The 20,650-nt window shown below is 46.8% G+C and overlaps 2 protein-coding genes across 2 annotated transcripts in view; both read left to right on the forward strand.

The window, feature by feature from the left end:
- The window catches only part of LOC147709413 (xanthine dehydrogenase/oxidase-like), a 1,362,843-nt gene that overhangs the window by 746,064 nt on the left and 596,129 nt on the right, over positions 1-20,650 (forward strand). The window lies entirely within an intron of this gene.
- LOC147709414 (uncharacterized) lies at positions 291-3,630 on the forward strand. Its single transcript, XM_086927984.1, has 2 exons — positions 291-1,564; positions 1,671-3,630. The coding sequence occupies exon 2, from the start codon at positions 2,254-2,256 to the stop codon at positions 3,475-3,477; it is 1,224 nt and encodes a 407-aa protein (XP_086784110.1). The 5' UTR covers positions 291-1,564; positions 1,671-2,253; the 3' UTR covers positions 3,478-3,630.

Genomic DNA, 20,650 nt, shown 5'->3' on the forward strand with positions numbered 1-20,650 from the left:
GCACAAATGCACCCCGGGGAAAAGGGAAGGGGATAAAATAATAAACACTGCAGAAAAACAGCTCTTCCCAATCCTGCTTCTCTCTTCAGAAAGACCACATCAGCCTGAAAGCGTAGGAGGTTCTGGGGAGTATGATATAGATACAGGATATAGGAAGCCAGAGATTAGAGAATAAACATAACCAGGATCAATTATACAAAACTGTTGTCAATATAACATTGTTCAATGCAGTCTAGTGCTTGGGGGGGCGGAGCTAGAAACAGGAACAGGAGGAGCCGGGACCGGCTAGTGGGCAGTTAGAGTAGGGACAGGGAGCAGTAAGGAGCACATGAATAAAGCTCTTTATAAAAGAAGTTATTTGTCTGTTATTATTGGAATCACGACATGACAACTGGCGACGAGGGTGGGATGAGGTGACCTGCCATCCCCACGTTGAAAAAGAAGAATAACCTGTCCTGGGCAGCACCAAGGACGTGGTCGCGTCGCGACGCGTGTGCCCCCACGAAGCCGCTGCCCACAGCCTTAGGCCAGCGGTAATTAATCAGCTCCGCGATTCAGCGATCGCGTGGAGCCCTGTCCGACCAGGGTGGTTGAGCGCTGAATGAAAATCACAGTGAGCGCTGACTCGCGCCAAAAATCAAGAGCGCATCGTGAGTGTGCCAAGAGCGGGGTGCATTGAAAGAAGAAACTGGGAGCCCACCCCAGTCCTCCTGAATCGCCCCGAAAGGTGAGGATCATCTGGAGAGGTGCGGGACCCCTGTGGAGGCGCCAGAAGAAAAGCGCTGGTATTGACGAAATCGGAGCTCACCCCGATGCGTGAGAAACGGCACACAGGCAACGGAAGAAATTGGGAGCTCACCTCGACCCTACCTTGACGGTGATAGGGGCCGAGAAGCGTGAGATGTGCTGAGGAAGTCCTGTTGCATGTAAAAGAGGCTCCGGGTGAGTGCCAAGTGAGACTCTGTGAATCTGAAGACTGAATGCAGCCCAAACCTCGTGGGGAATGAGGGTTTCAGTCGGGCGGCCATCTTAGTCAGGCAACCCAGAGGGACATCCCTGTGTGATTCATGAGCGGCCATCTTGGAGTCAGGCAGAGTTAGAATTCAACAAGCACGAGCAAGTCAAGAGTAAAAACAACAAACAAGCACTGGCGAATGGAAAACAAACATTGGCAAAGACAAACCGAAGCAAACACGAGAGTGAAGAAACACTACAAGCATTGGTCAATGTAAGTGAACAAAAGGAACCAGTGGCAAATGGTGCAGCTGCAGTAAACAAACATTGGCAAGTGCCAGATTATAACAGTAAACAAGCCTTGACGGATGCAAGCAAACAAGCACTGGCGAGTGCAAAAGATAAATGGACACAAAAGCATGCAAGCACAAATGATGTAAATAAGCACAGACACATACAAGAGATAGAAGAAAGCAACAAGTGAACATACATAAGCACAAGTTAATGCAAAAGAAAAACAAGCACAAGCCCATGCAAGAGGCTGAACAAGTAAACAAGCACATGCAAAGAAAAGGGTGAAAACACAAGCAGCCACGAGTAAATGCAGGACGTGCAGAAGACCCCGAAGAGGGCAGTCCTGCGGAAGATCCCGAAGAGGGCAGAAGTGCAGAAGACCCTGAAGAGGGCAGAAGTGCAGAAGACCCCGAAGAGGGCAGAAGTGCAGAAGACCCCGAAGAGGGCAGTCCTGCGGAAGATCCTGAAGAGGGCAGAATGGCAGAAGACAGTACCATAAACAAGCGAAGATCGCACTGAATGTAAATCTGAAAATAAATAAGCACAAGTACAAGCAACATGAAGTGAAAAGAGCAAAGGGCCAATAAACACAGCAAACACTAGCAAGCGCAAAGGATGCACTGAAAACATGTACTGAAAATGCGCTGGACAACCTGCACTAGTCTAGAACGAAACGCAAGAAGAAGAAGTCAACGCTGCCACGCATCGTTGCAACAGCCCCATCGACTACCTGCAGTTAGCACGCAACACCAAAGAAAGTGGGAATTCGCAGAGCCACGAGTCACACACGGTGCAGCTGAATGGTGGCCATTTGACGTCAGGAGATCCAAGCTTAACTCACTGAAGCATACCGAGACAGTCGCGCCAGGGGCATACAACATACAATAGTCACCCGGGAGTGGTGAATCTTACCAAAATTCAAAGGAAACGACCAAACAAAGACTAGCGGCCGAGGAGGGTCAGCAAAAGAAGACAGGAAGAAGGGAACAGTCCTGTGACATTGTCATGCCAGCACATTCCACCATCATGTCGGTGAGAGAAGAAACACATACATCTAGCCCCTGCATTGGAGTGCCACCCCCAGTGACACAGACCGGCAACCAGAGTCTGGGTCCAGAATGGAACCGGTGGTTGGAATCCCTGGATGCATTTCTTGACGTTACCGGAGAGCGAAGAGATAGCAAACGTCTACTACTACTACTTCAATTGGTGGGTCACGAAGGCCGACGCCTAATCAGAACCTTTTCAGCAAAGGATACAGGGACATATAGAAAACTCAAAAAGACGTTATGCGCTCATTTCACCACAAAGGAAGATGTCGATCATGAACGCATCGTTTTCAATGCAGCACGGCGGGAACCAGGGGAATCATTATCAAACTTCGTAACGCGGTTACAAAAGTTGGTACGATACTGTCAATTCAAAACATTCACAAATGAGAAAGCGATCCGCCTTCGGGCGATTGAGAGCTGTTCAAAACCGGACGCACGGCGCAAGATACTTCAAAGGCAATTCTTGTTAAAGGAAATTATCAGGAGGGCTAAAGCTGGAGAGCGAGCCGAAACAAGAGAGTTGTCAAGAGAATTGCATATCAATGCAAGAAGACAAGATAAGCGAAAGGAGACCTCCCTCATGTCAGAGCATAAAATTCAAGAGGCAACCGAAACCAGAAAGAGGAAGGGTGAAGGTAGACTAGAGACAAGACAGCCGGAGAGACAAAGTGACATGAAAGACTCTGAGTCAACAACGCAAAGACAAAAGACTGGGATGATCCAGGATTATGACAGCCTCACAGACATAACATCAGGGAGTTATTCAACTTCAAGGAGTCACTCAGCAAATGGTACAAACTATTCTGAAGAAGAGTCAAGTGGGATAGATCACATGGATGGAACCGATGTCAGCCTACTCAACAAGTATGAAGGAAAGACAAGCTACAGAACACCGGACCAGTCATGTCAACTCTGGGAGCCGATACACAAACACACCCGAGCAATCCGCGGGTCACCAATCTTCACAGACAAGTCAGAAGAAACATGCAGCCGTAGAAAACACCACTCCCAGGACACAGACACCAGGACCCCCAGCAAGCAAGAAGACGAAAGAGACCTCACAAAACTGGGTGATTCACTCCTACACCAGAAAGTGATAGGCAAGTACACGCAGGACACCCGTGAAAATGAGGGAACTGAGAGGAGACCAGTAACATCCTACGAGAAGGGCATGTAGCGGTTAGTGGCACCCAGATATCCCAAGAAGAGAAACTCAAGCCACTAACCTTCAGGTACTGGCCAGCGGGGACCACAGCTCGAGGAATAATATCCCAGTTCCCAATAATGCCCACTCTCCCCGCATGAAGTACATGCAAAGGACAGACGGCACTCCAGGAAAAAGGGAGAGAACAACGAAGGAGGACGTTGTTAAGAAGATACCCCTCTTGGTCTGGTCACAAGGGAAGGCGGTCTTCAAGTCACAACTCAACTGGGGAAACACAAATGGACAGACCATTAGCATACAGGGGACAGGCCAGACATTTGTATATGCTAGAGAGAGAACCTTACTTACAGGAAATTTCAGGGGAAGTGCCCAAAAGGATTCTGGTTGATGTAGTCGTGGGTCGCTAGGCAAGAGCCTCAATAGTTCATCACTACCAATCAACAAAAGGAATTCCAATGTACTTCGATTAAGCCTTCTAGTTATCGTCACTGGAGGCGAGAATCAAAGTTCAAATCAACGGGCAGGGATTCCAGCAAAGTACTATTGGGGTTAGAACAACAGTTTATCTAGCACGGCCGTGCCTCGATATTTCCTACCTCAACGAGTTCGGACGGCAAGTTTGGCGTCCTCCGAGCGGGAAGGCAAGCGTCCGCTACCGCTGGGCTCGGCGTCCTCCGAGCGGGAAGGCAAGCGTCCGCTACCGCTGGGCTCGGCGTCCTCCGAGCGGGAAGGCAAGCGTCCGCTACCGCTGGGCTCGGCGTGCTCCGAGCGGGAAGGCAAGCGTCCGCTACTGCTGGGCTCGGCGTCCTCCGAGCGGGAAGGCAAGCGTCCGCTACAGCTGGGCTCGGCGTCCTCCGAGCGGGAAGGCAAGCGTCCGCTACTGCTGGGCTCGGCGTCCTCCGAGCGGGAAGGCAAGCGTCCGCTACTGCTCACTCAAATTACACAGGCTCTTTCTCTCCGGGAACGATGAAAGGATTGATAAGCACAGGGCAATGTAGGGGGAGTGCTTATAACTCTGTTCCCGCACACGACTTCCGGTTTGCCAACACCCAGGTCCTTCTGGGAGTTGTAGTACCGTGGCGGTTTCTGCGTATTGCGATTCTGTTTCGACCCCACGAGGACAGTAGCGCTACAGGGCAGCAACGAAAGGCCTTGGGATGGAACAAAAGAAATACACGCTTGGTTGTCAGACAATCATTTCACTGAAACAGCGCGGAAGACATGTCGAGAGACATACCCAAAGAAGTGTCCCAAAGACAGCTCTAAATCTAAGAGAAGTTTGTCACAGCCTACCAGTTAAAAAAGTGTATCAGTCAAAACACATTTGAAAGAAGGGTCCCGAAGAAAAGCAGCAAGAGACCTCTCTGATTCAGAAGACATGTCGGTACGATCACTGGGGTCAACAGAATCAAGTTCACGACAACATCCATGGCACCGATCACCTGAATGGACCTTGGACTCAGAGACTGCTCTACCCATCCAAAACAACATATCTCAGGCAGATGTTTCGGAACATTTGATTACCCCGTCAAGCGACTTGTCCTGTCTGTTGCAGTCATATCCGGACCTGAGGAGGGTACAGTCACCCCTGACGGGGTTTGCGAGGTTGACTCCAAGGGTCTTCAGAAGAAAGACAACCATATGGGACACTATACATTGGCGTGGGAAAAGACTGTCTCATCACTCCGTCAAGAAGACAAGGTGTGTTGGCAAAGATGGATCCGCATCACGAAGACAAGAGGGGACGAGAACGGAACGTGCTCATGCCCCAATGCTCAAAGAGTTCAACATTTACAAACGCGAGTGGGAGCAGATAGGACCAATAGAGCCCGCATATGAGTCCCAAAACCGAACCAGGACACTCAGTGCTCTATTGTCCAATATGCAGGGTCGTGAACACAAGAGCATTGATGCCCCTGACCTAATGGGTAAAAGAAGTGAAATCACAAGCGGATGCTTAGAAAAACAAGTGCCAGAGAACAAACCGCCACTGCCACGCTGAGATATCAGTAGTCACACAGCAAAAAGAAACCGTGACAACTGTGGAATCTGAGAACAAGCAGTTCACGCATGATGTCTCACATTTTCAAGAATGCGCTCCCGTGATCAAAGATGTTTGTGTTGAGACAACAGAAAGATCGACCAAAGACAGGCCCATCACTGATTCGACCTTACTGATGCTTGAAGACCGGACTGAATCTGAGCTCATGCATGGAGACACCTTCCTGTGGCCCAAACAGACTGTCTGCCGACTCATGGTGCTGAGTGGACAATTACGAACTTGGTAGAAGTTAATTTCAGTTTGTTAAGAAAGGGGGAGATGTAACATTGTTCAATGCAGTCTAGTGCTTGGGGGGGCGGAGCTAGAAACAGGAACAGGAGGAGCCGGGACCGGCTAGTGGGCAGTTAGAGTAGGGACAGGGAGCAGTAAGGAGCACATGAATAAAGCTCTTTATAAAAGAAGTTATTTGTCTGTCATTATTGGAATCACAACATGACAGTCATGTCACTCTCTCCACTCACAAGTGCTGTACTGCAGTCCCTTAAAAATTAGTTAGGATGTACTCTGTGGACAGGAAATCCTGAGCCCCTTTCTGCATCCACAAGGGTTGAAATGATATAACACCTGAAGTCAGATTTGCCAACTGACGTAACGAATCGCTATACGATATATGCTGTTGCCTCACAGCACATTCTGAAAGTACGGAAACAAAATCCGCAAGGGAAAAGATAAAACGTTAAACAACCACAGGAGGGCGCTCCTGCACTTTCCTACAGAGTACACCTAAATACCTGAAAGTGTCGCGCACTGAAGGCGCTGTGGAAACGCTGCAGAAATGCTCTTTCCTTCAAACAGTACTCGGAATCAAGGCAGACGAGTGAAATGAAAGAAGCAGGAGCCTTCTGCTTCGGGGGGGGGCTGCCTTCAAATGAAACACGGAGCCTCGGCAAAAATCCAGCGGGGAAATACCTTCCGCTATGCCGAGCTCCGCAACTAGACCCCACTCGGGAGGAAGGCAATAGCGGGAACAAAGACACAAATGGTTCTGAGAATAACTTGTATCAGGGCACTGAGTCTTCAGCAATCCGCAGGGAATACCTTCCGCTTGCTTGGACTTCAGACAGGAACAGGAAGTTTGTCAAGCCCCGATCCTCTCCAGAGGAGGGGCTTTGTAGCTTCTGCATGGGCGGTAACGGCGGAATCTGTTTCCGGTGCTCAGAGCGCAAGGATTATGGGAGTTGTAGTCCCTTGTTTTCTGTGTGCCCCCCCATGGCTGTACAAACATAGCGCTTTCATACCCACGCATTCCTTTGGTCATCAGGATGGAAGAGGGATGTGTCCCTAACACTCTACATCCTGGTACATGGCCCGTGAGTGCTACAGAACCCCCCCTTGAGGACCGCCGTCTCGGCGGTTGACCCGGCTTACCGGGATACAGAGCATGGAAGCGATCCAACAAGAGAGGGCAATGCAGGTTGCTGGCAGGTTCCCAGGTTCTGTCTTCTACCCCATACCCCTTCCAGTCCACTAAGTACTGCACTCGACCTCGAATTACTCGGGAGTCTAGTACTTCGTATTCTTTCTGCCCGTCTATCTCAAGGGAAATGGGTCTAGCTGGTAATCTCATATTCACTGGACAAGGTCGGAGCAAGGATATGTGGAATACAGGGTGTATGTGCCATGAGGGAGGAAGCGATAAACGTACTGCTACAGGGTTGATGATTTCCTCAATCCCATAAGGCCCGATGTACTTGGGAGCCAATTTGCCTACCCCTTTGAGATGCAGATTCTTTGTGGACAACCAGACCTTTTCCCCCACTTGGTATACAGGTTCCAGAGCCCTTTTCGTGTCTGCGAAACGCTTTTGTGCTGCTTGAGATAGAGCTAACTGATGTTTAGCATCTATGAGTACTGCTCTTAGATGGCCATGGTGTTCCTGTATGGAGGGGTGTTTGGACACAACGGGCCAGTCAAAGGGGAGACAAAAGAAGGGCGAACAACCCAATGTGGAGTGTTCCGCATTGTTGTATGCAAATTCTGCCATCCAGATCAGGGGATACCAGTCTGATGTGTTTTGGTGAGTGAAACAACGTAGGTATTGCTCCAAGGTTTGATTGAGCCGTTCTGTTTTCCCGTCAGTTTGGGGATGGTAGCTAGAAGATAAACGAGCGTCGATATTCATTGTAGTGCATAGTGCTCTCCAGAAACAGGAAGTAAACTGTGTTCCTCGGTCCGTAATAAGGATTCTTGGAATTCCATGTGCTCTTACCACATGTTGTAAGAAAACCTCTGCCAGTTCGGAAGAGGTAGGTAGTCTTTTTAGTGGAATGAAATGCCCCATCTTGGTCAAGTGGTCGATGATTACCAGGATAGTAGTGTATCCTTCACAGGGGGGCATTTCCACTATGAAATCCATAGATACTGTGTGCCATGGAAAAGGAGGTATAGGTATGGGTCGCAGCAAGCCCACAGGTTTAGAATGACTGGCTTTTCCCTGGGCACATATGGCGCAGTTCTTTAGGTATTCTTTAGTGTTCTTTCGCAGAGAGGCCCACCAAAAGGATCTCTCAAGGTTGGCGATTGTCTTGTATTCCCGTAGGTGTCCTCCTAGCGTAGAGTCATGAGCCCAGGCCAGCACCTGTAGTTGAAGAGCGGGTTGTGGCACATATAAGGCATGGTAATGGTATAGGAGTTCGCCAATGGAACTCCGATGTTCAGGGTCTTCTTGTATCCATGTGTGGCTGTCTATGTTGGCTGAAGATACCTTGACATCCTCGAGGAAATCCTGAGAGACAATGAATGCAATGTTTTTTTCCGGAAAGGCAGAAGCAGGGAGGATGGCAGGAGGTTCTACTTCTTTATCCATGTCAAGTTCTGTGGGTTCCTCCTGTTGAGACAACGCGTCTGCCTACCCATTCTGTGGTCCGGGTCGAAACTTAATAACAAAATCGTAGTCAGAAAAAAACAGAGACCATCTCAGCTGACGTGGGGTCAAAGCTCTAGCAGTTTTCAGAAACAAGAGATTCCGATGATCGGTGTATATTTCGACGGTGTGACGTGCTCCAAGGAGGTAATGCCTCCATTCCTCATAAGCCCGTTTGATAGCCAACAACTCTTTATCGGTGATGGAATAGTTCACCTCACAGGGGATAAGTTTCTTGGAGTAGAATGCAACCGGGTGCATTTGTCATGTATCCGCGTGCCGTTGTGATAAGACCCCGCCTAATGCATACTGCGAGGCATCCGTTTCTACCACAAACGGCAAGCAGGAGTCAGGATGTCTTAAGATGGGAGCCTGGGTGAAACATTTCTTCAATGCCTCAAATGCCTGATCCGCCTCTCTGCTCCACTCAAACAGGGTGTTTTTCCGCAGCAGACTGGATAAGGGGTGTATAATCTTAGAAAAGTCTGTGATGAAACATCTGTAATAGTTAGCGAACCCCAGAAAGCTCTGTACGGATTTCACATAATGGGGTGCCTTCCATTGTGTTATGGATGCTACCTTACCCATATCCATTTGTAAGCCTCGAGCATTGATGACATATCCCAAAAAGGCGACCTCCTCGACATGGAACAGACATTTCTCCAGCTTGGCGAACAACAAGTGTATCTTGAGTCTGTCCAACACTGTTTTCACGTGAATTACGTGTTCTTGAAGATTGGCTGAGTATACCAGGATATCGTCGATGTATACGATACATATGGATTCCAACAGCCCACGTAGCACTTCATCCATAAAGAATTGAAACGCCGCAGGGGCGTTACACAACCCGAAAGGCATCGCCTGGTACTCAAAAACCCAAATCTGGTCCTGAAGGCCGTTTTCCACTCGTCGCCTGTTTTGACTCGTACCAGGAGATAGGCGCCTCGCAGGTCTAGTTTGGTGAAGATTCGTGCCCCCTTCAATTGATCCAACAACACGGGTATTAGGGGTAAAGGGTACCTATTTTTTACAGTTACCTTGTTTATCGCTCTGTAGTTGATGCATGTCCTTAACTCTTCGCAATCCTTCTTCTAAATGAAGAAGAGCGGTGATGAAGCTGGAGAGGTGGAGTGTCTGATAAAGCCAGAAGCAAGGTTTCCTTCCAGGTAAGTCTTGAGGTAGTGTGTCTCAGGTTCTGTGAGGGCATATACCCTACTGCAGGGGATATCGGCTCCTGGGATAAGATCAATGTGACAGTCATACGGTCTATGGGGTGTTAGTTGGGTGGCTTTTTGTTTATCAAAAACCGATTGATGGTCACCATAAACCTCAGGCAGTGAGGTAGTGCCGCAGTATCTATCCTCTTCGGCTCCTGTGGCTAGTAGTTCTACCTGTGATTCCATTGCGCCTTCCTGGATCAGGGACTGTTTGGTACAATGTTCCTTACAAAATGGGGACGGCAATGAAACAGTGCGTTCTGTCCACCGAATAACAGGATCATGCAATGTCAACCAGGGCATTCCAAGGATCAGGCGAAAATGGGGAGCATCGATGAGGTCAAATTGGATGGTTTCGTAATGGTCTTTCCCAAACCTCATGGATAGAGGAACTGTGTGGTATCTGACGGGTCCAAAAGACAGCTCAGTCCAGTCTACTGCCTTTACTATTTCGGGGGTTTTCTTACTCTCATAAGGGACTCCAATGTTCCAAGCGTACTGCTGGTCGATGAAGTTCCCGGTGGCTCCAGAATCAAGTAAAGCTGACACACTAAGGGGAGTAGCGGCGGTGAACCTTATGGTTACGTTCACATTCATGTGTGCTATAGATGGCTGAATGGTGTTAGCGAGAACTGAAGGGATCATATTTGCTCGTAAACCCAAGGAAGAGATCCCGTCCGTGCTTGGGCTCTTTAGTTTCCTGCCCCCTGTTGGGCGGTTGTTTGCTTCTTTCAGGTCCCCTTGCCCGGGCTCGACACTCTCTAATAAAATGCCTGCTCTTTCCACAATATAGACAGAGCTTCTGCTGTCGTCTTTTTTCTCTCTCCTCCAATGTGAGTGGGCCTCGGATTCCACCGATTTGCATTGGTTCAGACCCATCCAACATCTTGGTGTGTTCTTCGAGGGTTGATCGAGGCCTGGGGGCGACAAAACACGATTCTCCAGGGTATCTGTCCCCTTTTCTTTCTTGTACTCGATGGTCAAGTTGAACAGTGAGTTCAATCAATTCCTCACAAGTTTGTGGTAGTTGTACTACCTGAGAGAGAACATCCTTCAATTCACTACGGAGCCCTTGATAGAAGAGGGTCGTCCGTTTTTCTTGTGGCCAGTCTGTTTCAACCAAGAGGCGGTTGAATTTAGTGATGTAGGTCAGCAAGTCCTGTGATCCTTGCCAGAGGGTAATCAGTTCCCGGTCCAGTGACATCATATGCGTTTTTCTATCGAATAATTTTTGCATCTCTATACAGAAATCTGGGAAATTATGGAGGATGGGGTCATTCCGTTCCATCAAGGGAATAGTCCAACTGGCTGCATTGCCCCCCATGTATGACATCATGAAGGATGTCATGGATGCGTCCTCTTGAAATATGGCTGGTTTACAAAGAAAGTGGAGCCTGCTTTGATTCAGGAAGGTTTTGAATTTTTTCGGATCCCCATAAAAACGCTCGGGAGGGGCCATAGGTATACCAGCATTCTGTATAACATGGACTGTGGGAGGGATTCCTTGAGAAGCAAGAGTGGCTGCGGGTGTAGAGAAGAAGCCTATACCTGGTGATCCACCCCCTGTGGAAGATGTAGGTGGGGAAGAGCTGACTCCTTAATATACGAGCCCTTTCCAAAAGCGTAGCTCTTGCCACTTCTGGAGATGCCCGCTACCTCCCTACGTAGGGTTCCCATCTCATTCCTTAATTCCTGGGTTTCCTGACGTGAGCTATGTACTTTCTGCTGAAGAGCGGAAAGGCTCTCCAACAGCGAGGCTGATACCACATTGGTATCCATCGCTCAGGCTGACAATAGTCGTGGGCTTGACAATCTGTTGCAGTATCAGTAGCTCAAGATAAGAGAAAGCCACTAACCTCTGAAGATCGTCAGCAGGAGCAATGGCACGCTGATAAGCCTCACTATTCCCCTGGGCGCAACCCCACATAGAGCGAAGTAGACACTACTATGCATAAATGCACCCCGGGGAAAAGGGAAGGGGATAAAATAATAAACACTGCAGAAAAACAGCTCTTCCCAATCCTGCTTCTCTCTTCAGAAAGACCACATCAGCCTGAAAGTGTAGGAGGATCTGGGGAGTACTGTATAGCTACAGGAGATAGGAAGCCAGAGATTAGAGAAAAAATATAACCAGGATCAATTATACAAAACTGTTGTCATGTCACTCTCTCCACTCACAAGTGCTGTACTGCAGTCCCTTAAAAATGAGTTAAGAGGTACTCTGTGGACAGGAAATCCTGAACCCCTTTCGGCATCCACAAGGGTTGAAATGATATAACACCTGAAGTGAGATTTGCCAACTGACGTAACAAATCTCTACACGATATATGCTGTTGCCTCACAGCCCATTCCGAAAGTACGGAAACAAAATCAGCAAGGGAAAAAATAAAACATTAAACAACCACAGGAGGGCGCTCCTGCGCTTTCCTACAGAGTACACCTAAATACCTGAAAGTGTTGCGCACTGAAGGCGCTGTGGAAACGCTGCAGAAATGCTCTTTCCTTCCAACAGTACTCGGAATCAAGGCACACAAGTGAAATGAAAGAAGCAGGAGCCTTCTGCTTGGCGGGGGGGAAGGGAGGTGGGGGGGGGGCTGCCTTCAAATGGAACAGGGAGCCTCGGCAAAAATCCAGCGGGGAAATACCTTCCGCTATGCCAAGCTCCGCAACTAGACCCCACTCGGGAGGAAGGCAACAGCGGGAACAAAGACACGAATGGTTCTGAGAATAGCTTGCAACAGGGCACTGAGTCTTCAGCAATCTGTGGGGAATACCTTCCGCTTGCTTGGACTTCAGACAGGAACGGGAAGTTTGTCAAGCCCCGATCCTCTCCAGAGGAGGGGCTTTGTAGCTTCTGCATGGGGCGGTAACTTCGGAGTCTGTTTCCGGTGCTCCGAGCGCAAGGATTATGGGAGTTGTAGTCCCTTGTTTTCTGTGTGCCCCCCATGGCCGTACAAACATAGTGTTTCATACCCAAGCATTCCTTTGGTCGTCAGGATGGAAGAGGGATGTGTCCCTAACACTCTACATCCTGGTACATGGCCCTTGAGTGCTACACAAATACAATTAATGGAGAGGGCAAGGGTTATTTCTCCAATTAAATCAGTTGTGTCCCTGGGAACACAGGCAGGGGGTAGAACCTGCCGCCAATCAGAGAGACCCTCGAGCCCTTTGCCCATCCGCAAGCCACTGGTCAATAGTGGTGGTCAAGGTATTCAAGAAGTTAATAGTAAGACAAATAACTGTAGATTTAATCTCCCTCCAGAAGCCACTCCCATGGTAGCTATCCTTACAGGGGTTCCCCCACTTAGTGCGCACCATCTTGAATCCGCCTTGGATCTGCTACGGAAAACCACATTTTGGTTAGATGTGTGGGGTCTGTTGGTTATAGCCCTAAACAGGTTGATGGCGATTTTATCGTCATTAACTTTAACAAAGTAGATATAGCTGGCCGGTTGTTTGGAGATGGCTGGAACGAGGGGGACATCAGGGCTTTGCCCCTGGGCTTTTTTTATCCACCTTCAAGAGGGGTACAGTCAACCCTTGGACTCTCTTGTGGGCCTCGTCATATAGCGTCTAACTGGGGTGGCAATACTTTCCCACTAAGCTCCGACGCTGCCACCGAAGACATCAGAAGAACCCCACTAGACAACGGAAAAACCGCGGCCCTCATCCTCCTGGACCTGTCAGCCACCTTTGACACAGTCTGCCACCACACACTACGAACACACCTCCACGACGCCGGGATCCAAGAGAAGGCCCTGGACTGGACTACCTCCTTCCTCTCCGGCAGAACACAGAGTGTCCGCATCCCCCCTTCCGCTCCGAAGCCACTGAGATCATATACGGCATACCCCAGGGCTCAACCCTCAGCCCAACGCTGTTCAACAAGTACATGCAAAAACAACAGTTGATGGACAGAATGCATAACAATGTCATACATTCACCCCAGTACAGAGATATGGGCCTAAATCCATAGCTTTTTTGCACTCCACACCTTCCCAGTTCAGACATGGCTATATGCAAATCAGCCTTGACCCTGTGCCTCATGGGAACAGTCCAGCCCGAACTGCCAAGCCACAACACCGGACCAGCATACCTTAAAGGACAACTCAGCTTCTACACCCCCACCCGCCAGCTATGGTCCGCCGACCTCGCCCTCATAACAGTCCCTCGCATCCGGAGAGCAACCTCCGGTGGCAGATCGTTCTCCCACTTCACCGCAAAGACTCTAACACCCTCGCCATCCACCTTCAGCAGACCTAAAACCTGCTGACCTTCAGAAAACTCCTCAAGACCTGGCTTTTCGAGCAGTAGCAGCATTCCCCTCTGCACCTTGAGACCCTCATGGGTAAGTAGTGCACTTTACAAATGTTTTGATTGATTGATAGAGAGGAGCACGGCCCAGATAGGTCTAGTCAGAGACCAGCAATCGCCCAACAACTATTTCCCCGGATCACTGAGAGGAACGAAGAAGGAAACAGTTTAGTTTTAAAAAATAGATTTCTCCCGTTAGCTAATTTAGATGAGAATGTTTGACTGGAGCTGCCTCGGTGTCAACAGCGAAAAACAACAGGGGGCTGGCTCTAATCAGTAAGGCTGAGCCAAAAGTTAACCAACAAAACAGAGGTGCCAGTACTGATGTATGTAATTCAACAAAACCAAATTTGCACCGGAAACCCGAACAATAAGTCAGGAACGGGAATTACTATTTAATAGTATTTTATTCACATTCTTTGTGGCATTTAACTCAACATTTAATCCATAGTACAAAAAATGGGGAGATGTATTTACAATGGACACAGGGGATAATAGGGTATTAACCAACCATTCTACCATTCATTCAAGATGCAGGCATATCACAAACAGCAATATCATATATACATACTGGGGGGAAAAAACAAGGTGACAAAAATACCACGGTCTACGGGTTTTTAAAAAAAACATTTGTGCTAGATGTTTAACGGGTACATTCCTATATCTCTAAAAGGTCAGATAAAGTTCAATAGAATCACTCATATATGGTAATGTACAGCACTAAGCACTGGGTTTAACTATTTCAATCCCCAGATGCTTCAGTAGACCAATCGGCGGGGGCCTACGCGTTTCGAATCCCACTTGAATCGTGGGGGATTCTCATCAGGGCCGTTAGAGTTCCTGTACAAACAATCAAATAAAGAAAAGAAGAAAAACAAAAGAAGAAGTGTAAGTGGCACATATTGGACCAATTCTGTATTATCTATCTCATACAACAGTTGATGACATACAGGATACTGCCAAGTGACACTAACCAGTCAGAAATTACAACGGTTTGACACCGTTGTAATTTCTGACTGGTTGAGTTAAATGCCACAAAGAATGTGAATAAAATACTATTAAATAGTAATTCCCGTTCCTGATTTATTGTTCGGGTTTCCGGCGCAAATTTGGTTTTGTTGAATTACATACATCAGTACTGGCACCTCTGTTTTGTTGGTTAACTTTCGGTGTCAACAGAGCCTTTCCAGGAAAACTCAAAATGGACAGGAAATAGTTCTAAACTAAGCTCTTAATTGTAAGATCATTAGTTGTGGCCATGTTGGGATGAGAACTAGTTTACTACACATCCTCCTCCTTTTTCTAGAAAAGACAAATGACCGCAGATGGCCATGTTGGGAGGAGCATATGTTTACTTTACCTGCTGACCAGACTATCAGCTGACAAGTGTGGAACATTCAAGTACAACATAGAATGTACACAGGCATTCTGGGAGGCTTAGTAGGTAGGAACATAGAGAAAGGTGTAATGACAACAGGTGGCCATGTTGGGAGGAGAACTAGTTTACTACAGTAAAATATCTTGCATACTGTCTTACAATTGTAACAGCTCATATCTCTTACACGAGAAACAAGACTGTTCCATAAATCCTTTTATTGACGCGCCCGTCTATCTCTTTCTGTGTGCCTCTGAAGAAACAAAGCATGCACGATTGACTGAGTGAAACTGTTATCTATTGTTTCCACGATTCCGAGACATTTTCCAATTCTAAAGGGAAACAAAGTTGTCATGCTTATGCGGTTGCCAGAAACTACTCCCTTCTTGTTTTACAAGGAGCTGGCATACAAAGTAATTAAGTTTAATGTACTCAAAAGGAACATACTGACCACAGTCCTATGCCAAAAGTATAGTGTATATTATTCCATTGCGCAGACCCTATTAAGGAAATGGGAACTACACTACATGGTGCCCAACGGTTTGGTAAGACACTAATTTAACGCTAGATACTGAAGTAACTCAGTCGTGCTTTTCTCAGGGACCCCTACTCATAATACTCCATAAGACGTCTGGAGTGGGTAGGGTTAATATCGCCATAGCTGAGTAGGACGAAAATCCTATGTTTTAGCTGTTTTGTTTGTTCAACATTGAAGGATACAGTGTTCCAAAATATTGTGCACCTTATCTTTGTTTCCTTGAAACTTGTTCTACATTTTTCAAAAACAATGTCCCTTAACGGGGATACTAATACCGTGACCGGTGACGCTGCGGCTGACCAAGTCGTAACAGCTTTTAATCATTTAGGGTTATATGAAACAGATGAGGGTGTTATACACATCCATCCGAATATAAGAAGAGCCATCACTCTAAAACTTATGAAACATGGCCTAACACCAAGAGGTTGTAGAGCAGTTTTCGTGATAGAGGCACATGAATCTTCCAGACAGCGGTATTCTATTCATGGATAGAATTCTCAGAATCAAATCCAGTAACAAAAGTATTTCACTTCTTTAAAGAAGATGAACCACCGGAGGAATATATTCCCTTGGAGGATATTGAAATTCCACTCACATACCAGGAGCATAATCTCTGGTTTAAAGGCACCCTAAAACATTACAATCACACTACCAGGTTCGGTCCACCAGGTAGACCAGGAGCAACATGGCCGATTTTAGCCGGCTACACACCTCATCCTGACATCGAAGAGATGTCAAACGAGGAGTTACTCACTCAACTCAAAGAGTTAATAACAATTTCCAGACAATTAGCCCAATATGTCATGCAGACTTTCACAGTCCATCCACCATTGACCATTCCAAATCAAACGCCTCATCAGGGTAATACACAAAATATTACTCCAAAGACTTTACACGCAGTCATGGGTAAAATGCCCACAAAACAAGAACAAATTCCATTCTGGATAGCTCAAAAAATTACTCAAATCGAAGCTGTATTTCCCAATACTAGCCCTTATGAGAAACACAATCTGTTTAAAAATGGGGATCACACCACATCTGGAAGACTACACCACTTGGGGCACAGTCTTTGCTGCCATCTATACTAAAACACATGGTGTTCCATCAATTGCGGTAATACTGATGTCCTGAAACAAATTCAAAACGAATACAGAGTAGAGCCTGCTCTGAATTTAGGTATGAAACTACTGAAAAACTTCGACCAGGTCTCAACAATAATATTATCTAATATTAAAGAGGAGGCAGCATCAGTGGCGATCTGCCAACGCCTAAGGGAATTTGATGTACCAGAACATCAACAAGAACTACCCAGAATAATTGAAAAATCCTATGAAGAATTAGGCAGAGACAGTTTGGGTGGGAAAGCTTTAAAACCACAACTGTCTGGAGTTCCTGAGAAGGACTCTATTAAACATAATCCTACATCTTCTAAAAAGAAGTGGGAAAATAACAAACAACATTCAAAAGAGAAACGTTCTCAATCCTGAGCTAAGTCTCCTCAAAAAGAGCCCTCTGAAAGGAGGTATAACAAATTAATTGAACATCTCGCTCCACTCACTAAAGCGCTTAATTACATTAATGTAAGTTCAATTTGAACTTTCTTGGCTCATTCACTCATTGTAATATTTCTTCAAAATGTTACCTCAGTTTGTGCTTTTTCTTTAAGTTTATGTTCTTTATAATTCATCCTTTAATTATACCCCACAATCTTCTCTATTCATTTTTAATTGCTCATTTATTCATCAGGAGGTGCATGACCATATTCCATGAAACTCACATCATAAACTAACCACAAATTAATGACAAACGTTCAGCGTCCTCTATTAGCGATGTCAATAGTAGCCTCGCCCTTAAATTCTAATTACTCCTCATACCCTTTTTCCTATTAATCAAAGCAAGCCTTTCAATGATTCTTTTTTACTTAATAATTTTCTGCTTTCTCCCATTATTACTCATCGGTTACCTTCTGTGGTTCAGTATAGTCTGTCTTCGAAGTTCTCTATTTGTGTCAATTCATGTAGTCTGTCTATGCTTTCCCCAGTAGTTCAAATTATATTTACCATTATGTCTATCTAATTTCACAAGTCAATGGCGCATATTGTCAAACAATTAAGCCTCAATCCTCACTGTATACTTCTTATAAATTGATCACAGTAAATCTTAGTTCACATCTATAGTTCAAATCGTTTGGTTGCTTTTTCTAATCGCCGTTTCCAGAATGCTTCTATTTCCAGTAGGGTTTAGCTCTGTTACATCCTCATTTCACTGAGGGCCATATGTATGAAAAACTGAATTTGCGATTCTTAGTTTGCGTTTTTAGGGAATCGCATTTTGAGATTCCTTAAAAATCGCAGATTTATTTGCGATTACCCAATTAGCGATTCCTTAATTGCGTATTCGCAGAATTTGCAAACTCGCAATTAAGGAATCGCAAATCTGCTAATCGGGAACTCAGGTGCAGCTTGATGACATCACAGCCAGGAAGTGTGACTACCCATGCTGCACCTGAGTTTCAGAAGCAGAGTGAGAGGCTGGAAGGAGGGCTGAGGCACCAGTGCACTGCAACAGAAACTGGAGAAATGGCCACACAGGAGCAGCAGCAGGGTGAAAGTACAAGAAAGAGAAAACAGAAGTTTTCTGAAAGGGAGCAGGAGGTGCTCATCCAGGAGATGGTGCTGAGCTGTTATTTGGCAAAAAATCCCTCTGAGTGCCAGAGACCCGGAAAAGAAGAATATGGGCGGAGATACAAGAGAAGGTCAACTCCTTAGGCGTTACCCACCGCAGCGTCGAGGAATTGCGCAAACCCTGGTACAACATGCGCCAGCGCTCGAAGGAACGGGTTGCTGCCAGGCTGCAGGAGGCAAAACAGACCGGTGGAGGGACATCCACTGCCACCGCTTCCATGCCAATGGAGGAAATGGTCGAGGGTACTTTCCTACCGGAGAGTGTGAGCGGCGTGGCAGACCTCAACAGCTCCGACCCACCAGAACCAGGACAAGGTAAGAAGTATGCCATCACACCCCTGATACCGACCTATTCCACTCCCACACCCAGGAGAGACCCAGGCACACATCACAAATGCTAATCCAGTGCAGGCACACAACCAACCACAGCAATGCATTGTGGGAGATGTAGTCACATGAAACAAACAGTAGAGCAGTGAAACCCAGCTAGGCTCAAGCAGTATGTGTGTATGAGTGAAGGCAATATACAGACAGTCAGAACCTATGTAATAAACAAAATAGTGCAATTTATTGCATTACTAATGCAAGGCTGGACAGAAAATTAATGTGTGCATTTATGTCCACAGCACCACAAGAAACACAGGGAGAGAGGCCCGGAGGGGAGGATGAGTCCCGCAGCGCAGCAGTGCCAGAGCAAGTGGAGGAGGAGGAGGGTAGCCCAGTCATCACACCCAAACGCCCCTGGCGCATTGTAGTGGCTCCATTGCCACCGCTGGAGGATGAAATCTGTGACACAGATGAAGAAGACAACCAATTCTAGGGGCAGTCTGAGCTACAACCCAGACCACGAGCACTTCCAAGTCCCATACCAGCCATTCCATCCAGGCGCAGGGCCCGTCCATCCCGAAGTACATCTGAGGCAGGAGAGGAGACAGTGTTCTGTGGCCTCGAAGGGAACATGCTTGAGGTGCAGCGCCTGCAGGGTATAAGCATACGGGCGATTCAAAGACAGCTTAGGTTGGGCTTCAGGGGTATGTCGAGTGCCTTGGAGGCACTCTGTGCTGAGATACGGGCAGACCGTGCTGCTAGGCGCAGGGAGAGGCAGCACCTCCACACACGCCTTGACCTTTTCACAAGGGCTGTAAACCGTCTGGCTTCAGCCACTTCTGTACAGTCACGGCGCAGCATCAGCATGCAGTGTGAGGTTGCACACTGCAGTCAGGACGTGGCAAGGGGATTAGTCCAGGTCACATGTGCTGTGGACCAGCTGCGGACAGTTGCTACTGGTGGGACAGGAGTCCTCAGTTCGAGGACTCCTGTCGAGGAGGACGCACAATCAAGCCGTAGCAGCATCACTCCACTGCTCCCACAGTCAGTAATCACTAAGATATAGCTTTGCATCTGACGTGTTATGTCCCATCAGTTTAAAGTGTTTTGCTCCTGCTGATCTCAAATTCTGCTGCCTGATGTTAGACCTGCGGTTCTAAATGCTTTATTTAAATTTTACCGTCATTTCTTTTCACAATGTTGGCTCTCCCACAAGGACAAATTCGCAAAAATACTTCTTTTTTGATTCACAGGAAACATAATTCCTGAGATTTTTTTTTTCTCCAGTTGTTCATTTGCAACATCTAACCCCTCTGATTTTTAAGTTTAGAAAGCTTTATTGAATCAAATGTGACCATGTAAAACATCAGTACAATATCACAATCAGTAGGAATAAGCAAATGAAGATACGCAAAATGAAGGTAAAGTCAAGAAAAAAATCCCAACGAGGGAGTAATAAATTCATGTACTAAGAGAAAATGCATTTTTAAAGGATTTTTTGTGGAAAGTGAGAAAAAGGAGAAGAAAAGAGAGGGGGGGAAAGAGAAAGAGAGGGGGGAAGGAAAATAAAAAAGGAAAGAGAACATGCAATTGAAAAACAAGAGTAAATCACAAATTAAGGCAAATGTCTGGAAAGAAAGTCAGTTAAAGGTAACCATAACAAATCCCTTTTGATTAAAAGGGGAGTAGTAGAAGCATAGGTACGATCAAGTCTATGATGGTGACATATCAAATTCCACCAAGCATTATAAGAAATTTTTGAGGTGTCCTTCCAGTTCGTAGTGATTACCTGCAAAGAAATA

This window comes from Lissotriton vulgaris, chromosome 6 (genome assembly GCF_964263255.1).
Source record: "Lissotriton vulgaris chromosome 6, aLisVul1.2, whole genome shotgun sequence".
Classification (NCBI taxonomy): domain Eukaryota; kingdom Metazoa; phylum Chordata; class Amphibia; order Caudata; family Salamandridae; genus Lissotriton; species Lissotriton vulgaris.